This window comes from Salmo salar, chromosome ssa04 (assembly GCF_905237065.1).
Source record: "Salmo salar chromosome ssa04, Ssal_v3.1, whole genome shotgun sequence".
In the NCBI taxonomy this organism is placed as follows: domain Eukaryota; kingdom Metazoa; phylum Chordata; class Actinopteri; order Salmoniformes; family Salmonidae; genus Salmo; species Salmo salar.
This window is the reverse complement of record NC_059445.1, coordinates 82,442,706-82,456,295: the sequence shown is the minus strand read 5'-3', so window position 1 is coordinate 82,456,295 and position 13,590 is coordinate 82,442,706. Positions and strand designations below refer to the sequence as shown.

At 42.9% G+C, this 13,590-nt stretch overlaps 2 protein-coding genes across 3 annotated transcripts in view; both read right to left on the bottom strand.

Annotated features, from left to right (window-relative positions):
• The window catches only part of LOC106603954 (E3 ubiquitin-protein ligase RNF43), a 219,130-nt gene extending 210,521 nt beyond the window's left edge, over window positions 1-8,609 (bottom strand). Inside the window, exon 1 of the mRNA XM_045717401.1 lies at window positions 6,825-8,609. Within this exon, the coding sequence (XP_045573357.1) occupies window positions 6,825-7,064 (240 nt within the window). The 5' untranslated portion in view covers window positions 7,065-8,609. The remainder of the gene's footprint in view (window positions 1-6,824) is intronic.
• A 515-nt stretch (window positions 8,610-9,124) lies between these two features.
• Window positions 9,125-12,869, bottom strand: hsf5 (heat shock transcription factor family member 5). 2 transcript variants are annotated; one of them, XR_001328546.2, is made up of 7 exons: window positions 12,772-12,869; window positions 11,897-12,419; window positions 11,403-11,723; window positions 11,193-11,290; window positions 10,595-11,032; window positions 9,950-10,120; window positions 9,125-9,367 (listed from the first exon to the last, which is right to left on the bottom strand). XR_001328546.2 is itself a non-coding variant. In XM_014198239.2 (7 exons), the coding sequence occupies exons 2-6, from the start codon at window positions 12,408-12,410 to the stop codon at window positions 9,958-9,960; spliced, it is 1,506 nt and encodes a 501-aa protein (XP_014053714.2). In that variant the 5' UTR covers window positions 12,411-12,419; window positions 12,772-12,869; the 3' UTR covers window positions 9,125-9,367; window positions 9,950-9,957. The 2 variants fall into 2 exon arrangements, 1 of the variants encoding a protein (XP_014053714.2); XM_014198239.2 differs by having other exon boundaries at window positions 9,950-10,092.
• Between the last annotated feature and the right edge of the window lie 721 nt (window positions 12,870-13,590).

Sequence of the window (13,590 nt, the reverse complement as noted above, 5' to 3'; positions counted from 1 at the left end):
AGGGCAGTTTGGTAAATCTAATCCCGTTCGAATCGTCCACTGGAAAAACAGACATGCTGGGCTAATAATTACATTACCACATTCTATAGTAATACAAGTCCTGTACGAACCACGTTTCTCTCTCAGTCTCAGAGCTGTTCAACTCTACTCAGCTCTGAAGTACTTCAACGTAAACACACATCTTTAATAAACCAGTTAGAGTATACCTGTATTCATTGAATCCAATCCATTAAAGTGTATTATAACTCATATCTCTATAGGTAGTGTCTTTAGCGATCGAACACAAAAGAAAAACCCAAGTCACAAACTTTGTGGAATCTGGAATGTGCGTTGTTGTTTTGTGAGAAAGAGAGAGAGAGCGATGGACACCTTTCATCCCCCATCCAGTTTCCCCGGAAGGAAGACAGGAACATAAAGCATTGAACATAAAGCTGCGCTCAGAGGCAATAGAGGCCTGTTGAAACAGGAATACTCAACCTGGTCGCATTTCGTATTATTCTGTATGCATATCCGAAACCCTCCATTTAGTATGGATGACATGTTACATTTGGTATGGTTACATAAGATAGATGGTTACTTAAGGCAAAAATGAAAGGAGGGTGGTTGTTCGGGGTGGATGGGTAGACGTATAACGTGGACAACTTTAGCATTTTTGCTAATTTGCTACTTTTCAACTACTTACAACTTTTTTGCTAATTTGCAACTACTTAGCATGTTAGATAACCTTAATTAACTCTTTAACCTAACTCCTAAACTTAACCCTAACCCCTAGCCTAGCTAACGTTAGCGAACCACACTATATACACACAAAAGTATAGGAGCAACAACGGCTCAGCCGCGAAGTGGTAGGCCAAACAAGCTAACAGGACCGCCTAGTGCTGAAGCACGTATCGCGTAAAAATCTTCTGTCCTCGATTGCAACACTCACTACCGAGTTCCAAAATGCCTCTTTAAGCAACATCAGCACAATAACTGTTTGTCGGGAGCTTCATGAAATGGGTTTTCATGGCCGAACAAGCCAAAGAGATCACCATTCACAATGCCAAGTGTTGGATGGAGTGGTGTAAAGCTTGCCGCCATTGGACTCTGGAGCAGTGGAAACATGTTCTCTAGAGTGACGAATCCCGCTTCACCGTCTGGCAGTCCGACATATGAATCTGGGTTTGGCGGATGCCAGGAGAACGCAACCTGCCTGAATGCATAGTGCCAACTGTACAGTTTGGTGGAGAAGGAATAATGGTCTGGGGCTGTTTTTCATGGTTCAGGCCCCTAAGTTCCAGTGAAGGGAAATCTTAACACTACAGCATACAATGATATTCTAGATGATTCTGTGCTTCCAACTTTGTGGAAACAGTTTGAAGAAGTCCCTTTCCTGTTTCAGCATGACAATGCCCCAGTGCACAAAGTGAGGTCCATACTGAAATGATTTATTAAGATCAGTGTGGAAGAACTTGACTGGCCTGCACGGAGCCCTGACCTCAACCCCATCAAACACCTTTGGGATGAATTGGAACGCAGACTGCGAGCCAGGCTTAATCGCCCAACATCAGTGCCAAACCTCACTAATGCTCTTGTGGATGAATGGAAGCTAGTCCCCGCAGCAATGTTCCAACATCTAGTGGAAAACCACATACTGTGTCTCGGATTTACGTACAGAATAATACGAAATGCTCTGAGACCAGGTTGGAATAGTACTCTGCACTGCAACAAAGACACAGGATTGCACAGGGTGAGGCTGAAACGGAACCCAATGCCCTATACAGTGCACTACTTTCCTATATAGAGCACCACTTTTGACAAGCGCCCTAGTCAAAAGTAGTGCACTATATAGGGAATAGGGTGCCATTTCTGACACACACAGTCTCACAGCATAACACTGCCTCTGTGCAGACCATCAGTGTGGGTAAAGCATAAGAAGCTAATTGACTGACTCAACTGTAACTCCACCAACATTTGAGTGCTTAAAGAGGACCACAATGATGTGAATTAGAAGTGAATACATTTTAATTCAATAAGGAGGTGGTGTACCCCAGGCCTAGACCAGAGTAGCTCATTTGGCCCCAGCAGAGCCGGCCAAACGTCACCACCATCATCCCAGGCTACACTCAGAGTGGCGTTGGGATTTGTGTTCACCTGAAGGAAAAATAAACAGGGATCTTATCGCCGCTGGATTAGAACTGTCATCATCCCCAGGTAAGTAAACTGAGCTGAGTGAACAGCAGCAGTCAGAAACCTAATTATCACTTCACACCTTCAGGGAAATACTGTAATGTCAGCCATCACTTCCACAACCCTGATCAACCTTGTCACCTGGTGTAGAACAGAGACCCAGAATGCAGCCCAAATGGCACCCATAACCTTAACTGTCCTACTTTAGACCAGTGTCCTATGGGCCCGGATCAAAAGTTGTGCACAAATATGGGAAATAGGATGCCATTTGAGATGCACTCTCAGTAAAATAGGAATCTAGAAACGACTTTCTTACAACAATAAACAGTCACACTGTAATGCACTCCTTCTTCCAGGTCAAGTCCAACGTTATCGCTCAGATCTAACGTGACATATCACAGAAACACACAGTGTTAAGGAAAGAAAGGCCTCATTGCCTCAATGTAAATGAATGATTCCTCTGATCTTCTCAGCAGCACTGCTATGGAAACACCCGCTCTAAAAATACATGTTATCAAGAATCAACATCACACATACACTCTTAGGAAAAAAAAGGTGCCATCTAGAACCTTATTGGGTTCTTTGGGTGTCCTCATAGGAGAACCATTTAAATAACACTTTTTGGTTCGATGTAGAACCCTTTTGGGTTCCATGTAGAACCCTTTCTACAGAAGGTTCTAAATGGAACCAAAACATTTTCTACCTGGAAACAAAAAGGGTTCTTGAAAGGGTTCTCCTACGGGGACACCCAAAGAACCCTTTTGGAACCATATTTTCTAAGTGTACACACATTCGGATGCAAGTGTGCACACACACACAAACACACACACACATTAAAGCAAATGTAGATGAGCATACATTTCTTATATAATACACTGTACTCATCTTCACCACCATGTCTAATATTGGACTTTCCCCCATGGAAAAGGCCATGTACTTTCTTATCAATTATAGCTGTCTGCAGCATCTGGTTATCCATTCAAAATGCCTCCTGCACCTGGTGAGTGAGGACAGACAAGACCCTACAGTACCTCATCTGTCCTCCCTTTCTTCTCCGATCGGAAATAAATTGACTTAGCCTTGCTTTAGTTCCCCAATAATCCGAATCCATGTATGAATCAGAAGGAGAAAGCTACGCAGCACAGAGTGGGAAAAGCTACGCAGCACAGAGTGGGAAAAGCTACGCACCACAGAGTGGGAAAAGCTACGCACCACAGAGTGGGAAAAGCTACGCACCACAGAGTGGGAAAAGCTACGCACCACAGAGTGGGAAAAGCTACGCAGCACAGAGTGGGAAAAGCTACGCAGCACAGAGTGGGAAAAGCTACGCAGCACAGAGTGGGAAAAGCTACGCAGCACAGAGTGGGAAAAGCTACGCAGCACAGAGTGGGAAAAGCTACGCAGCACAGAGTGGGAAAAGCTACGCAGCACAGAGTGGGAAAAGCTACGCAGCACAGAGTGGGAAAAGCTACGCACCACAGAGTGGGAAAAGCTACGCACCACAGAGTGGGAAAAGCTACGCACCACAGAGTGGGAAAAGCTACGCACCACAGAGTGGGAAAAGCTACGCAGCACAGAGTGGGAAAAGCTACGCACCACAGAGTGGGAAAAGCTACGCACCACAGAGTGAGGGGCCTGACTTGCAGAATAGTAGGAGAGGGAAAATGTACAGTAAGGACCACATGTATGCCTATGGTTTTGGCATGTGCATTCTGCCCGGTAAGGGCATGAGTAAATTATAAAAGTATGTTGTTTTTCTTTTAAATGCAGCTTTTGATCTCAACTATTGAACATGCATGGAATGCATTGTTTGATGTTTAATCAGTATGTTCAGTATGACATTTTTAAATGGGGAGCATGGCTGGCTCTAATAATTTATTTAACTACAAATCTATCAGCTTGATAAAATGTTTGGGTGGAGAAGTTGGCACTCTCACCCCTAACCAGTATTGTATCGGCAGGCAGGAAGAAAAACAAAAATAAAAATATGTACTGTATGTCAACACTATTGTTCCGGAAGAATGTTGATATTCTGTCATCACACAAAACAGCATAACAACGAGTGATAACAAAGGCAGCTTCCACTATAGCGACAGCATTATAGGTCTAGCAGCTCAATAACCTATTACATTATAGTGACTGAGAACAACAAGATTACAAAAAAGCTGGCCTGAGATTGAACTCTGTTTGTCTATGGGGGTTCTTCGGTGGTTTGGGCTATGACACATTGTTAACTTCAGTTTGCCAAGGTGAACGTGCCAAAGTGAAGCGAGCCAGGGTGGAAAACATGGTTAAAACAAGCCATAAGCATCAGCTCAAACGGAGCATGATGCCTGTGGTGCTCTTGATGTGAATAAGATGCAGTAAAGACGTCAATGGAACGCAGACTGTGGGGGATAGAAGGACGTTGGATTGGCATAGTCAACAAATCTGATCTAACTAAGTGGATATAAGTCAAATCCATCATGATTTATGTATTGTAACAGGCACACAATGTGGTTACTTAAGTCTGATTTGGATATACACTACATACCCAAAAGTGTGTGGACACCCCTTCAAATTAGTGGATTCGGCTGTCTCAGCCACACCCGTTGCTGACAGGTGTATAAAATGAAGCACACAGCCATGCAATCTCTATAGACAAACATTAGCAGCAGAATGGCCCGTACTGAAGAGCTCGGTGACTTTCAACTTGGCACCATCATAGGATACCACCTTTCCAACAAATCAGTTTTGCAAATTTCTGCCCTGCTAGAGCTTCTTCGGTCAACTGTAAGTGCTGTTATTGTGAAGTGGAAACGTCCGAGAGCAACAACAGCTCAGCCATGAAGTGGTAGGCCACACAAGCTCACAGAACGGGACAGCTGAAGCGCGTAAAAATCTTCTGTCCTGGGTTGCAACACACTACCGAGTTCCAAACCGCCTATGGAAGCAACATCAGCAGAGAACTGTTCGTCAGAGCTTCATGAAATGGGTTTCATGGCATTGCAGCCACACACAAGCCTAAGATCACCATGCGCAATGCCAAGAGTCGGCTGGAGTGGTGTAAAGCTCACCGCCTTTGGACTCTGGTGCAGTGGAAACACGTTCTCTAGAGTGATGAATCACGCTTCACTGTCTGGCAGTCTGACGGACAAATCTGGGTTTGGCAGATGCCAGGAGAACGATACCGTCTGGTTTGCTTAATATAAGGAATTTGAAATTATTTATACTTTTACTTTTGATATTTAAGTATTAAAAGTAAATGTAATTGCTAAAATATACTTAAGTATATTTAAAAACAGATCATTTTATTCAAGTAGTATTTTACTGGGTGACTTTTATCTTTACTTTTACTGAAGTATGACAATTGGGTTATTTTTCCACCACTGCGATTCTGTGCTTCCAACCTTGTGGCAACAGTTTAGGGAAGTCCCTTTCCTGTTTCAGCATGACAATGCCCCAGTGCACAAAGTGAGGTCCATACTAAAATGGTTTATTGAGATCGGTGTGGAAGAACTTGACTGCCCTGCACATAGCCCTGATCTCAACCCCATCGAACACCTTTGGGATGAATTGGAACTCTGACTGCGAGCCAGGCCTAATCGCCCAACATCAGTGCCCGACCTCACTAATGCTCTTGTGGCTGAAGTCCCCAAAGCAATGTTTCAACATCTAGTGGAAAGCCTTCCCAGAAGAGGAGGCTGTTATAGCAGCAAAAGGGGGACCAACACCATTTTAATGCCCATGATTTAGGAATGAGATGTTCAACGGACATGTGTCCACATACTTTTGGCCATATAGTGAATTGGTTGTTTTCCCTACATAACATTTAGAAGTTGTCCCTTTTCAGGTTTAGAATAAGTGACTGCAAAATGCTAACTCCCATTCGTATAAACTGGTAGCAAAGTGGTGGGGGTAGTCAGTCATTTTTAAGTGGAATGTTGTAGATTGGTGATGATGACATGAACATACTGTATATTGGGGTTGACATCCATCCAAGAATTATACTCAGATTTTTACTTCAAAATAGTATTAAATAGGCATCTTTCCCATGGCATTTCCATTGACCACTTTACAGCATCAATACCAGACACAGTCCAATGGCCTACCAGACCTATAACACAACATACTGTATCTCAACGGACTGAATCCATGTCACATAACTGATTAAAGATGCATGGGATATTTTAAGCCAATAACCACACTTTGGAAAATGTATTACCAAATAGTTATTGAAAGCCAACCTAGAAAATGTAGCCAGTATGCACTTGACTTGAATTGCACTGCACATGATCCGGTGGACCTGGGAACCTTTATGACGTGACACGCAGTGGCGGTTCTAGACCATTTCAACTGGGGGGCCAAGCTGGGGCCAGTTGTACTGTTAGGGGGGGGCCAGTTACATTAGACGTTATTGTTGTCATATCGTTTTGCATGTGGTACGATACTGTTGTGTTCCGCCTAAAGCCGTCCCTCTAGAAAATGTGTGGGTTAAATTTAGTGTTCCGCGTTGCCACTGTCTAATAACGGATGTAAAAAAAAAATATATAGCAAAAATTAGTTATGTAAAAATTATTTCATACTCCACATTTAGGGGGGCCACAAGGTGGTCCAAAATTGTTATCACAGGGGCACTGCTCCCCCACCCCAGAACCGCTAGTGGTGACACGTACCTGCATGAGCTTCCCCTCTGCAGAGCCGGCGCTCCCTCCGACAAACACCCCTTCCAGAGTGATGGGCTTCCCCGTTGGCTCGTTTTTCAGCAGTGTCACCTTGATGACAGCCCTGAGGGCCGAGCGCTCCGTCTCGACGGCCGCCGCCAGCTCCAGGCCCGTCTGGCCAAACACCACCTGCAGGGCCGCCATGAGCAGCCACGGCCAGAGCCCGGCCAGTCGCCGCTGGAGAACGATCATTGGATCGGCTGTAGCGGCGGGCTCCGGCTGTACATCGTGGACTTCAAAAGCTGCTAACCACCAATGTTGATTCAGGACAAGAAATATATGGCCCAGCGCTGGTCCTCTGCTTTATGGGTTAGAAATGGTAGAAACCCGTGAAAACGACTCGAAATACAGGCTTTTATCCAAAGTGTTAAGGCTCACGGACTGCCATGTTGTCTTGTGGTTTTGTAATGAATTGTTATCCCGCTTTGAATGTTTGTTCCAGGTAAAAACAGTTAAACACGCCAAGTAAAGTGGTCTTCATATTCACTCATAAGAAAAAATTATGAACGTTTGCTTCTAAATTATGGAATTGCTAACAATCAAATAAACATATCATACTTAGCCTAATAAGATAGGATTGAGATCATGTGTGTTAACCGGTATCACTAACAGGAGAGGCCAAACATTGCATGCACAAGTTCGACAACATCAAATGAATAATTGGAATTGCGTTGCTTAAAGTTGAATAGGCATTACATTTAGTTCACCGTTCACATACAGCACGAGCTCCTTACATGAGATAAACAGCGGCCCGGTCCTCGTTTTCAACGTGCTTGTTAAAGTTGTCATAGACACATCGGTTCAGTCCGGGCACACGGCGGCTCTTGTAATCTTCAACCACTGGCAAGATTTCAATAAACATTTTGCAACAATGTTTGTACTTTAATTCGTACCCAACCCACTATAGACATTCTACAGTTCTGCCTGATTTAAAACCAAAGTGTATCCAATGTACCGGTATTCCATTTCCAGAGCAAGACAAAAAAAGTCCAATCTGGCAGAGGGGCTCCAGATGCAACAAGTTGTCAAATACCTAAAAAGCAAATGCCCTACTCTTGACGCTGGATAGGATGTTGTGACGATATCCCCAGCCAGAGGTTTCAGAAACCAACAGGAACAAAATCAGGTTGATGTTGGTTGATATGACGGATTCCAAGATGAAAGGAGACAATACAGTAAACAACGAAAATGCAATAGATTGTCCGTTGCGACAATCTTTTGACAAAAATGCCACTGTAAAGTTGACAACGGAGATTTCCCTACTCTTGAAAAGTTTAACTAATCCAATGGAATCGTTGCATTAGTTACTTAACATGAAAGAAGTTAATTAATTAGGAGTATACATCTCGTGTCATTTCTGCAGCCGACGCATCCACAATTATGTCTATCGTCCACTAAAGTTGCTACGCATCTAAAACCTGTTCGCTCCCTGGCAGCCTCCAAAAAAGTATTTTCCCCGAGTTCCACGTCTGAAAGTTGTAACAATTCTGAAAAGAGATCCTTCCCGCCGCTGCTTAAAAAATATAGAATATAAACTTCACTATTAACATAGAGATACTGAAAAGAAAGCTTTAACAAATGTATAATCGCTTAAACGCGAGTCGTTAAAACACTAATATTGGTCATACACATGTTGAAAAGTTGCAAAAAGACACACGAGTGTACATTTACTAAGTTCCGAAGCATGTCGAGTCTCCCTCCCCTGGGATCTCATCGACTGTCTGTCTACCTGCTGACTGCCTGTCACCGAGGGTGGAGCTGCACTTCCAACACAGACGAAAGACGACACCGGGCGCCCTCCAGCGGACAACACCGGTAACAGCCGAGCGTCACTTCACATCTCCTTTCAGAATAGATAACAGATCCCGGAATGGACCCTTCTTTACCAGTACACTGTAGCCCATACAAACAACAACCAGATGCAAGAAATGAAATGCAAAGAACCTCTGAATTATATCACATTTTAATCATAATAATCTTTTAACATTATAAACCAATTATATCATGTCCAGAAGTCAGAATTATTTAAAAATAATTAACGGTTAAAACAGATTTATTTGTTTTGCATTTCAAAATATGTAAAAAGATCACTTTTTGGTGTCAAACTGAAACAAATGAGGAATAAACATTAAAAGGTACTTGTTCTTTACGTTAAAAATGACAAATAAGTCTTGGTATGCATTAATTAATTCCAAGATTAAGCATTCAGAATAAAACTGTCATATGTCAATTACAATTCTGTAAAAGTTATCATATAAATAAGAATAAATTAGAACAGGGCTGAACTATGTACAATGTCCAATATGTGTACTATCAGGAAAATATATATGTTTTTATCAGTGACATTCAAGTAACATAGGTCAACATATTTCAACAAAGAAGCTGCAGCAAATTCAGACTTGAGCCTGAGTAGCAAAACTGAAAACTTGGGACATCCTGGTCTGACTATGGTCAACATTCTTGCGTGCATGCCACTTCAACCAACAAGTTCAGATCTAAAAGATGAAATTAAAATGTGTACATTAATTTTGTCATGATCCCCCTAATCTATTCCTCACCGTTGACATTATCCTTCACTGTGTATGGTTTTATTAAAAGTGGCTGAGGATCAGACTTCTCTGGACCCCTCTTCCCGAAAGCTAAAGGTCCCAACAGCTTCTGCGCATGTGTAGAATCCTCTATCTTACGCACAGGTTACTCTAGCGAATGGTGAAGCACGGTTTAATTAACTTAGATCAAAGCTAAATCAATGTCTGCAAGATCACAACGATAGTATTCTAACAACATAAAACAGAACTGAATATAATAGCATAGTATGATTGACAGTGAGAAATATGAATGGAAGGTGCCACAAAAACCGGCACGTAAAATGGATGTAAAGAAACACATGCATAGAACTTGATACAGATCATCATCTCTGGGGATCGGGACGGTTACCTATGGATCTGTAGCCTCTGCCTATTTTTTATTTACCAAGGAAAGTCCCATTGAGATATAGAATCTCTTTTACAAGGGACACCTGGCCAAGATAGCAGCAGCAAGGAATGTGCAGAAATGTAAGTGGATAGTTGTCTTACCAGGAGATTTAGTTTTCTGTCTGGTGCTCGTTCTCCAGGCTGAGGCCGCAGACAGTAACATCATGTAGAACACTGCAGACCTCTGAGTCCACCACCTGGATCTCCTTCACCTTGGTGATGTACTCTGATGCTTCCTCGGGGCACTGGGGAAATCACAGCATGATCCATCTCCTATTATACAACAGAGTTCATCAGGACCGCTGATGACCATCCATACCATACCTGTTTATTAAGTTGATTACTAAGTCATACAGACTGAGTATTTTTGCTTTCTCTTTCCACTCACAGTTCTAAATACGCTGGTTTTGTAAATTGTACATCCTCACTGTAAATCAGTCTATACTCTATAGTTGTATGTTTACTGTATTTCTATTGTACAATTATGTATGTTGACTTTGTGTACATTTCTCTGTCTATACATTTGTGTATTTCTGGCAGCACCTATTCAAATTCCAGGTATGTGTAAATGTACTTGGCAAATAAAGTGATTCTGATTCATATAGCCTTCATGTGACAAGTTTTTACAAAACTAAGCTACTTTACCTTCTAATAGGCATCCACAGACACAGGTTTTTACAAAGCTAAGCTAGATTACCTTCTGATAGGCATCCACAGACAGGTTTTTACAAAGCTAAGCTAGATTACCTTCTGATAGGCATCCACAGACACAGGTTTGTCCTCCCTCTTCACTGGCTGCTCAGCCGCGGGACCACCGACAGTGATGGCTATTCCCTGAGGAGGAACGTTCCCCGGGACTGCTATAATGATGGGCCCGCGGGGTGTCACTGGGCTGGAGTTAAAAGAGGAGTCAAGCTGGGAAGAGACAGTGACTGTGTGAGGGGAGCTGTGGATGGTGGTGATGGGCTGGGGCCCTGATGGTGTATTGGTGGACAGGACCGGCTGCTGGCGCTCTGGGGTCTCCACTTTGACCATGCGTATTTTGGGGGAATTGTGGTGCAACTCGTCCACTAGCTGGAAGACTGTGTCCAGGTTGACATCACTCTTCTTGGTCTCCTGGGTTTCACTGCTCTGCCAGTCCTGGTTTTGATTGCCAGGATACAGAAAGCCCACAGGACAGTTTGGCTAGAAATGGGATTAAAAATATAAATTTCACAGCTTGAAATTTCAAGCATGAAATGTTGATTGATATGCTCCGCATATTTTCACCCATATGAATTCTAGATCCCACTGGAAAGATTCGCAGACATGCTGCTTTATGGGTAGTAGTTAGATTCCCACCTACCTGGTAATAGCTGTAATGGGAGTATGAGGGAGTTGTCTGGTGGGCACTATGGCAGTCCGAGTCCATTGAGCCTGGGGGGCAGCATTGGCACACTAATGCTGAAAAAAGCAAAAAGTATATAAATAAACTTCTATGACTGTTTATGAGGAAATCACAGTGTTTCTGTATTCAACTAATGGGTGCTTCCATGGTATGGTTTATTATAGTTACCAGGGGAATAGAATCCAGGTCGGTACGGAGTATGGTGAGGGATCAAGCTGTTTGCCAGGCTTTGTGAACCCTGCTGGATGTGCACAGTAGTCGGACTGGACTGCACAGTGCAGGAAGTGTCTGAAGGGAACCGGTGGATGACAGATATGGGGATTCCCTTGTCTGTGTAGAAGGTGGTGGGGGAGGGGGCATCCCCATGACCCATGATCCAGCCGCGGGGTGGGATAGGAGTCCGATCATAGTCCTTCATGGGCTGGGTTCTGCTTTGGTGGTACTGTTGGTAAGGAGATGGTCGTTTTACCTGACCAACAAACATGGAACCTGTGGAAACATTGAATGACAGCAATATCATGAGTATCATGGCTGAGAAGTTATGGCACACAAGTTATGGCACAATAAATGATGTTATTTGAGTAATTTGCTATTAAATTACTGTTGCTACTCGTTTTGGTTTAAAATACAAAGTACAGGTATGATTGACAATTTGAGTGTACCTCTTTTATCTACTTCAACTTTCTCCTCACCACCATCACCATTTGCCATGAGTCGGTGGAAACGATTTGCTGGGGGCCGGCAGTTCACTTCTAGGCCAGCTTCCATCTTCGCCTTGTTTTTGCTTGTCAGCCTCTTAAGATTCACCAGCAGTTCGGGATGATCTTGTTTGAAGTTTGGGTTGTGGAAGTGGTGTTTTATCCCGTCCATCGGAGATGAGACATCATTCTTCTCCGAGCCCCCGGGGCCATGGACCACCTTCCTGAACCCATAAAGATTCAGCTGGCGGTTGAAGCTTGTAAAGTTGGTTGTTTTGAAAAGGTCAGTGGTGTCAAACATTTGTTTCTGAGGTGACAGCAGCTCTGATTCAAATAGCTGCTGGTCGATTATCAAACCCTCACCACAGGGATCCCAACGTATCGATCGATTTTTGGGGTTATTCACCAGACGCCACAATTTCGCTGGGAAATTGTTGGGATTGATGGGGATGGTGAGGCGTTCCTCTGCGAGCTCCATATTTTTCGCCTGTTTGAGAAACAAAAAAATAACAAAAACAAGTGACAACTTATCAAGTGTATATTAATATCTAATTCAATTTGCTAGCTAAATAGTATTTTTTTTCTTCTCGATTGAATTGGCAAGCTGCTAGCTAACATCGTTAGCTTAGTAACGTTACTTGTAGCTAACGCTAGCTAGCTCCTCGTTCGTTATCCAAGATAACTAGCTAAAACTGTTATCAAGTACCTGAGCAAGTCAACTATAACGGAAGTTTAAACTACAATATATATATATATATAGCTAAATATTCAGAATATGACGAATTTTTCTGTAAATGTGTGTAATTATATCTAGTCTGTTTAATAATAACACACAATACCTTGACCAGTCTCCCTCAGAACCGTTGAAAGTTTTCCCGTAACAGTTGTTTTTGAGTCCGTTTAAATTCCAGAAAAAAAAACCGTTCCGAACATCCTCGAGCGTGATGAATTAAAGAGCTCGAGCTACGGACGTCCACGACTTCCGAGTTGAGAAAATGGTTCGTTTATAACACATTCAGAATCAGATTCACTGTATTTATGGAGAAACAATTACTACAGTTTAATTACGCTTTATTCATATATTGGCACCTTTGCACTTTAGTTTTTTTTTTCTTCGTCATGAATCTTGTTTTGGAGGCAGCTCTTGCAGAGTGGTCACTGATTTTAAACCTAAGGCTAATAATAATGTAATGAAACAGGCAGGGAGCAGGTCTCGAACCCTCGACCTTCAAGCCCGAAGTCCGGCGCGCTATCGACTGTGCCGCAAAAGCATGCTCGAGCGGCAGAGTCGATTTCCGCGCTTATAAACCCAGGGTCGTTACACTAATAATAATAATCCACTCCTAGAAATACAAATAATAATAAATAAATTATAATACAAATAAATAATCCACCTTCAGAAATAAAAATCATGAAACTCCTATGTTCCCACTGGGCAGCCAGGCCCACCCAGTCAGATTGAGTAACAACAAACAGACAGTACCTAAATACTGTACTTGACTTGGGCAGGAGCTCACCCGAACTGAGTACCTGCGCCTCAAAACATGTCGGCATGAGTTCCTCCACCTGTACAATATTAGCTCAAAAGTATTGAAGAGTGCCTGCACCTAAATATAAACGGTACCAGCACCTATTTTAGTCCAAGTCAAGCACTGGCC

Excerpts from the sequence above, each read along its gene's own strand:
- hsf5 (XM_014198239.2), bottom strand. The coding sequence starts at position 12,410 with ATGGAGCTCGCAGAGGAACGCCTCACCATCCCCATCAATCCCAACAAT. Across the intron at positions 11,291-11,402 it reads ACCTGGATTCTATTCCCCTG|CATTAGTGTGCCAATGCTGC; the intron begins GTAACTATAATA and ends TGCTTTTTTCAG. Across the intron at positions 11,033-11,192 it reads CCCATTACAGCTATTACCAG|CCAAACTGTCCTGTGGGCTT; the intron begins GTAGGTGGGAAT and ends TCCCATTTCTAG.